Below are 8,478 nucleotides of genomic sequence, written 5' to 3' on the forward strand. Positions count from 1 at the left end.
AACAAAGCGCTATCCGTGCCACGTGGTTTCCATATCCTGTCAGTGACCCAAGCACATGACACTTCTGTCTGCATGAAGCAGAGTTGAAAGGCACAACACAGTGACGCAGTACTACACTCACAGGGATCACTCACCCAGCAATACTTACCGATATATTTTACAAAGTCAAATGAAAAAAAATTCCAAGAAAATAAATAAATAAAAAATAATAATAATAAAAAAGATAAAGGAAACACACATCTCTGCTCTGCAACCTCCCTACTACGCTGTCAATGCCGATGCCATAACCTGCCTGCACCTACCTCTCTATCTCTCTTTCTTTCCCCCTCGCTCTCTCTCTCTCTCTCTCCGCGCAACAGAGCAGGGGAGGAGTAAAAGAGGTTAGAGGAGGGTGAACAAGGCGATGAACTGTATTCAGGGACGCTGCCAGAGTGATGTGACCGGTCGAGCAACTTCATCGTGATGTGATCCCCATCTCTTTCTCTTCTCGATCAAATCTTCCCTCCTCGGTCCCTGCAGTAAATAGGGATTACTGCTGCGTAGCATTCCGCTACAGCTTCGAATAGAAGAGGCCGCTGTTCCTTTGCTTCCCATTGCCTCCTTTTGGTGGCGCCTCCTCCGTTCGGCACGAAAGGTCGGGTCTTGGATCTCCGCGCCGACTGCCCATGGCCGTGCCGTGGGGAGGGCTCGCCGTCTTGGTCCTGCTCGGGGCTCTGAGTTCGGTGCACGGCGAAGCGAGCGACGGTGAGCTATGGAATTAGACGAAAGCTCGGATTTTTTTTTTTTTGTTTATTTGTTTGTTTGTTTGTTTATTTGTTGTGTCCGAGAGAATGAATAGAGGAAATTAAGGACTGCCTCGCGGATCGTCACCTTATTTTTCTATACTAATAGACTGTTCGGAGCATCATTACTTCTCTTAATATTTTATTGTGATGGAAGTACACTTTCTGGTTCTGTGATTTCTTAGCTCCTTTTGCTTGATCCACTACGTTTTTTTTTTTAATATTGTCGAGATCCTTTACTTTAATGTCTTCTAATCTTCCGCAAGCTTAATTCTATTCTACTACTCTGTTTAGCTTCCCTAGCGCTCCTATTTCTATCTTCATTTGACGCCAGATTTTCCTGCTTTGCTAGGTCTTTTCAGTTTGAGGAACGTGGGTTTCTCCTCTACATCATACAAATATATTTTTTCCCCTTCTTTGTTGTCTGCCTCACTTCACTTGTTTTTCTTGGTTTTCCTCTCAGTTTTCATTTAATGCTCAATTTCCTCACACTTTCTCCATTTTTGGTTGTTCAAGAACGATATCAGCTCAGCAACAGCCCGAGTGCTTGGATCTTCTAGTAGCTCTATGTCTGCAACGTGATAGGCATAAAAGGAGTTGCTTTACATTATTTTATTTGTTGATATGGATTCTAGTAGAACCATATTTTAATACTTTTACTGCTGATCATAGGGATCAAGAACTTATAATAATTGTAGTACTTTCTATGCTATCGTTTTTAATTATACTTGGAATCCACTGCGTTTTAGGTGCCACGTTACTGGAGATCAAGAAGTCATTCCGTAATGTTGGCAACATATTGTATGATTGGACGGATGCTCCATCTTCTGACTATTGTTTGTGGCGAGGGGTCACTTGTGACAATGCGACATTTAATGTTGTGGCGCTGTAAGATCGCATAATCTAAGCTCGCTGTTTATTCTTATGATATCTTACAATCCTGATTAATCTAATGATTATTTCTGTTGGCTTTTTATTTTTCTTGTTTTTGATTTGTTGTGAAATTTCAGTAATCTATCTGGACTGAATCTTGATGGGGAGATATCTCCTGCTGTCGGAAACCTCAAGAGCCTTGTTTCTATGTAAGAAACATCGAAACTTCTCCTTCTGTTTGATGCATATGTGTGCGCTTAACTCCTTGAGCATTGTGTTCATTTGTTGTTCTGGTGTCTCTGAAAAGTGATCTGAAGGCCAATCGATTGTCTGGACAAATCCCAGATGAGATCGGTGCTTGCTCGTCCTTGAAAACATTGTGAGTATGATCACGGGAATTCATTTCCTTAATCACACTCATGGCACTTCTTCAATTGCTTTATACCTCCTAAGAGTCTTTTAATTTGTTTGAACCCAATTGTACCTTGTTTATTGGGTTAACAGACAATGCTTCATTTGCTAATAAAATCCCTCTGACGGTTAGGGACTTATCGTTCAACAACATCTATGGGGACATACCTTTTTCGATATCAAAGCTGAAGCAATTGGAGAACTTGTAAGAACTGATTAGATGAAACATGTTCTGGATAGACTTTAGTCAGCATTCACCATCACTATCAACTGAGAATTATCCTCTATCTTATAGGATCTTGAAGAACAATCAATTGATTGGACCTATTCCTTCAACTTTATCGCAAATTCCAAACTTGAAGATATTGTAAGTATCTTGTTATCTTGTTTTCTCATCTAATGATGGATTTGATTCCGTTATCTCTTACCCAACCCTAGGGACCTAGCTCAAAATAAATTGAGTGGGGAGATACCAAGGCTTATCTACTGGAATGAAGTGTTACAATACTTGTAAGCAATCATCGGTGATTCATGCTTCCACATTTCTGGTTTAGCTATCCATATTCTACCGGTGAACTTGAATTATGATCTGTATCAGGGGTCTCCGCGGTAATAAGTTGGAAGGAAATTTGTCGCCTGATATGTGCCAGTTGACAGGGTTGTGGTACTTGTAAGTCAACAGTGTCTAGAAATGCATGACCAACAAGCAAATTCTATGATTATTATATCTTACAAAAAAAATTCTGCCAGTGACGTGAAGAACAACAGCTTGACTGGAAATATACCGGAGAGCATTGGAAATTGTACCAGTTTTCAAGTTTTGTATGTAGCATTTCCACTCTGTTTCTGTTAAGGAAGTTAGTTTTTTATTAGCAAGAGATGACTTTCCCTTTGCAATATAGGGACTTGTCATACAATCAACTTACAGGAGAAATTCCATTTAATATTGGATTTTTGCAAATCGCAACGCTGTAAGTGGCAATAATCTTTTCTTTTATGGTTGTCTTATTTTTTATTTATTCTAGAATAGTTAACTGATTCATGAATCATAGAGATGTCAAGATTCTTATTGATATAATCCATAGCAGATCTTTGCAAGGGAACAGATTTACTGGACCCATTCCACCTGTGATCGGTTTGATGCAAGCTCTTGCAGTGCTGTAAGATCCATGATTAATTCATCATTACTTGGTTTTCTTTGATGATTCTGCTCCACATGATTAGATTGCACTAACTTAAATTCTTGGTTATCAGTGGCAGTGTCAGAACTATGTTTACATTAGATCCCAATGTTTAATTGTCTTCATTCATATTGCAGAGATCTGAGTTGCAATTTTCTTAGTGGACCGATTCCTCCTATTTTGGGCAACTTGACGTATACTGAGAAACTGTAAGTCTTATATAGTAGGTTTCAAGGACATTATCCTAAAAGGATAAAATTTTGTTGAAGATGATTGTTCTAAATACCTTTGTTCTTTATCTCACACTAATGTGACTTGGCACGTTAAGACTATGTCATGGAAAGCTTCATACATTTTATAGCTTGGATATGTTGAACTAAATGTAACAATTTCTTCATAATGATTTTATGATCTTTTGTCTATCCTTGTTTTCAGGTTATTAAGACGCTAATGACATTTTTAAAATAAACAGGTATCTGCAAAGCAACAAGTTGACTGGGTCAATCCCGCCGGAGCTGGGTAACATGACAAGGCTTCACTACTTGTAAGTGGATGCCTTGACCACATAAAATGGTGAATCTATGGTCTTGTAGCATCTAAATTGAATCATTTTGCAGGGAGCTGAATGATAACCAGCTCAGTGGTTACATTCCCCCTGAGCTTGGAAACCTCACCGATTTGTTTGACTTGTATGTCAATTTTGAAGGCATTTCATGTGTGTTAGTACCTTTAGAATACAAAACTGATGATTGTCAGTGAAACTTCTGCAGAAATATTGCCAACAACAATCTCGAAGGACCTATCCCTGAAAACTTGAGCTCATGTGTGAATCTAAATAGTTTGTAAGAAGATTCTTTCAATCCTGATGTATTATTGGCTATTAATCTTTTCAATGCATCTTATTCCTTGATTTGATCCCAGAAATGCACATGGCAATAAACTAAATGGAACCATTCCACGAGCATTTAAGAAACTGGAGAGCATGACATATCTGTAAGATGCTGTACTTTTTTCTTCTTTTTCACTTGATATTATTCACTCTTGATATTTTTAATGTAGTGTGTGGTGTTTCCCTTCTCTCATGTTATTTAGAAACAGAGTTCCAACAGAGAGCTTTTTTTGTTTTTAGTTGACCATGGATAAATACTGCATGACCAGTATCACTCCTTTGTTGTCTATAAAAAATCTTCCGATATTTTCTCGTTAATGCATACAAATCTATTCTCTTGGTTATAATGATTACAGAGTTATCTGTTGCTTAGCTCCAGCGCTTCACTGATATCATCTACAACAATTGTTAGTATTACTTTTTAATGTTTAATTTATTGCTTAATTTGAGGAATCTTTGGTTATGCAGGAACCTCTCATTAAACAAATTAAAGGGATCTATACCATTTGAATTGTCTAAAATTAGTAATTTGGACACACTGTGAGTAATCATATTTAATTGGAGTCTAAGAGTGAAGTGTGCTACATGTACATCTACTTCATAACAAGATATATTGGTTTTCGGCAGAGACATATCGTGCAATGAGATAAATGGCCCCATACCTTCATCTATTGGTGGTTTAGAACATCTTCTGAAATTGTGAGTTATTTGTATAAAATATATATTTTTTTCCGTGTCATTCTAATTTTCCTCTGATGTTCCTATCTCACCAATTTCTAGAAATTTGAGCAATAATCAAATTTCTGGTAACATACCTGCTGAGTTTGGAAACTTGAGAAGCATCCAGGAGATGTAAGATGCTTGGCCACTCCATTGGGATTTTATGAATACGTTTATCCTTTTTCTATTTGTAACTCAAGTGATGTTTGGTTGGTTTGTAAATTTCAGTGATTTGTCGAAAAACTACTTGTCGAATGCAATTCCTGAGGAACTTGGACTGCTTCAGAATATGATCACACTGTATACTTCTCTCTGAAGTAGTTAGTGTGTTTTCGGAACTATTAAATCAATCCGTTAGAAAGACTAGGAAGTTTGTTATTATGCCGTGCTGATGTTTAATTTTGTTGCAGGAATTTGGAAAACAACAATTTGTCTGGTGGCATCGTAGCTCTCACTAACTGCCCAAGTCTTCTTGTTCTGTAAGTTGATTTTAGAAAGATCACATGTACTGCAGTTTCAAAACAATCGACCTAATTGTTTTTGTTCACAAACAGGAACCTATCCAATAATAATTTTGTTGGTGATGTTCCCACAGTCAACAATTTTTCCCGATTTTCTCCTGAGAGGTGAGGAGTTGAAGAATATTGAATGATATAGTCTTTATTAATGTATCTTTCGGCATTCAAAATATATTACTCAAACTCCTTGCATTGTATGCGTGTGTGCAGTTTTATAGGAAATCTCGGACTTTGTGGCTACTGGTTAAGCTCTCCTTGCCACTCATCCCATCCACCACAGCGAGGTATACTTTTTACGATAAAATGGCTTCTGGATCATTAGTATTTCTCCCAGTCTTTTGCAAGATATGAATTTCTTGTCTTTCTTGATGTACAATGTATCAACTGTTATGCATTGTTTAGTTAGACTATCAAACGAACTAATACATAGTCTGCGATAATTAATCCTCTTTTACCCTATGCAGCTCCATTCTCAAAAGCTGCCATTTGGGGCATTGCCTTTGGTGCTTTGTTAATCCTTTTGGCGGTCTTAGTTGCAGCTTGCCGACCACACAAACCGCCTCCGTTTTCAGATAGCTCAATTCACAAACCAGGTACCCTTATGTATGTTTGCGACATAGGTAGAGATGATTTGCGAGGATTTTTAATATGTATATCAATTTTTGTTGCAAGAATTTTTAATCTATTTGTAATCTTGCAGTTAATAATATTTCACCAAAGCTGGTGATCCTTCACATGAATATGGCTCTTCATGTGTACGAGGATATCATGAGAATGACAGAAAACCTTAGTGAGAAATATATTATTGGTTATGGTGCATCAAGCACAGTATACAAATGTATGCTGAAGAATTGCAAACCAGTAGCTATCAAGAGATTGTATTCTCAATATCCACAGAACTTGAAGGAATTCGAAACCGAACTCGATACTGTAGGGAGTATCAAGCATAGGAATCTGGTCAGCCTCCAGGGGTACTCGCTGTCCCCAATCGGCAACCTCCTCTTTTATGATTACATGGAGAATGGCAGCCTATGGGATATCCTACATGGTATGGTATTCTTTTCAAAATTTCCTGTTTGCTTGTAAATCCATTTTCTTTGAAAACATTGCAAGTTCCTCAGTTGCATGAAAAATGGCAGGCCCTACAAAGAAGAAAAAACTGGATTGGGAGGCACGTCTCCGTATCGCACTTGGCTCGGCACAAGGCCTGGCTTACCTCCACCATGACTGTAGCCCCCGAATTATACACCGAGATGTTAAGTCCTCAAACATCCTCCTGGACAAAGATTTTGAAGCCCATCTCACAGATTTTGGCATTGCAAAGAGCCTTTGTATCTCCAAAACTCACACCTCCACCTATGTAATGGGCACAATTGGATACATAGATCCTGAATATGCTCGGACGTCTAGATTGAACGAGAAGTCTGATGTTTACAGCTTTGGCATTGTCCTGCTTGAACTTCTGACCGGGAGGAAGGCGGTCGACAACGAGTCCAATCTTCATCAGTTGGTAATCCTCTTATACTTGATCTGAAGTAATTTATTCACAATTTATGCAACTGCTCGGTGCGGCTTATTTTATCGTGTTAACAGATTCTGTCAAAGGCCTCGAGCAATGCTGTCATGGAGACAGTAGATCCGGATGTTTCCTCCACATGCAAAGATCTCGGAGACGCGAAAAAAGTGTTTCAACTGGCTCTTCTCTGCACCAAAAGGCAACCCTCCGACCGACCGACCATGCACGAGGTAAGCCGTGTGCTCGGATGTCTCGTGCAGTCGGATCCGACACCAAAGCAGACCCAACCACAAGCCCCATTGGCGCCAAGCTACATCGACGGGTATGCCAACCTCAAGACCAAGAACGCCCTGAGCTGCGTCGGGTCGCAGAGCACATCCGACGCGCAGCTCTTCCTCAAGTTCGGCGAAGTGATATCGCAAAATTCCATTTAAAATTTTCTATTATAGATCATGTATTATGTTTTGGCACAAGATGATGATGACCACAGTTAAGTGGAGTAGAAGCTCTCTTGTGTTGCTGTAAAATACATGAAGGGAATGCTTTGTTTTTGTCATCCATAGCTCTGGAGGCATGTGACCCATGTATTGTAGCCAAGTTATCGCTGCGCAAAGATGCACAATCTCTGACACTGGCGTGGGTCATGAACAGGTTAATCATTCACTGAGCAAGCGAGGACGGGGGGTGAGCTGTATGGGGTCTCGCGTGGGTCCCAAGCGTCCTTGTCGACGGTGGTTTCTCGTGAGCTCTGAGTTATTGTGCTGCCGCTCTCACAGTGCGGTTGGCTTATTTCTTCTCGGGAAGTGGACGGTGCTTTGGGGGGGTGTACGGGAGCCTGGGGACCAGCCTTGATTGCGATGCGATAGCCGGGAAAACGTTGACAGGCGACGCTTTCAAAAAAGCATCGAAGGGGATTGGCTTGTGCTGTGCAATTGAATATGCTTTTCCGCCGTTGTTTTTATTCGAAGGGTAATTGGATAGGTCTTGCCTAGGGTGTCCGTTTTGATTAAATTATATTATTATGTTATTTTTAAAGAACAGAATCGAACTGACACGATTCAAATATATTATTGAATTATACATTATTTTATAGATTGTAAACTTCATAAATAAATGTTAAATGAAGTTGGTTTCTTTGGTTTGGCTTAGTTTACAAATTACAATGAGATTTTTGGTTCTTTGGTCAATACATATTGAGCAGAATTAATTTGATTAAAATATTAATCTATTTAGTTTAATTTTTCAATTTCAACTAAATAATGCGCATTCTTTGGTCTATTTAGTGTTTTAGTTGGTAATTGGGATATGAGACCGCCTTGGAAGGGTTGCTAGAAATAGCTCCTTTATGTGTTCTAGGTTTCAATTGAGGTGAAGAGATGCTGGTATAAAAAGCAGTACATATTGTGGAATTTGTTTCAATTGCAAAATTAGAGAACTAAAATGGTCATTGATTTTAGTACCCTTAGAAATTTTAGTTATATTCAAATGAATTTTACAGCATTTGGCTAATTTATTGTACAATCAGTTCCATGACATAAATCCAGGAATTTTCCAACATGGATTTACGATTAAAAGGATTCAACATGAA

The 8,478-nt window shown here is 38.9% G+C and overlaps 1 protein-coding gene across 1 annotated transcript; it reads left to right on the top strand.

Moving 5' to 3' along the window:
• The first annotated feature begins 275 nt into the window (after positions 1-275).
• Positions 276-7,446, top strand: LOC122027120 (LRR receptor-like serine/threonine-protein kinase ER1). The gene is made up of 27 exons (XM_042585977.1): positions 276-744; positions 1,532-1,670; positions 1,793-1,864; positions 1,963-2,034; positions 2,200-2,271; positions 2,362-2,433; positions 2,505-2,576; positions 2,665-2,736; positions 2,817-2,888; positions 2,969-3,037; positions 3,155-3,226; positions 3,385-3,456; positions 3,720-3,791; positions 3,865-3,936; positions 4,018-4,089; positions 4,169-4,240; positions 4,605-4,676; positions 4,764-4,835; positions 4,917-4,988; positions 5,085-5,156; positions 5,267-5,335; positions 5,411-5,482; positions 5,585-5,658; positions 5,839-5,967; positions 6,075-6,422; positions 6,514-6,884; positions 6,968-7,446. Exons 1-27 carry the CDS (start codon positions 666-668, stop codon positions 7,322-7,324), a joined length of 2,931 nt encoding a protein of 976 aa, XP_042441911.1. The 5' UTR covers positions 276-665; the 3' UTR covers positions 7,325-7,446.
• The last annotated feature ends 1,032 nt before the right edge of the window (positions 7,447-8,478 follow it).

Source organism: Zingiber officinale, chromosome 10A, assembly GCF_018446385.1.
Source record: "Zingiber officinale cultivar Zhangliang chromosome 10A, Zo_v1.1, whole genome shotgun sequence".
Lineage (NCBI taxonomy): Eukaryota > Viridiplantae > Streptophyta > Magnoliopsida > Zingiberales > Zingiberaceae > Zingiber > Zingiber officinale.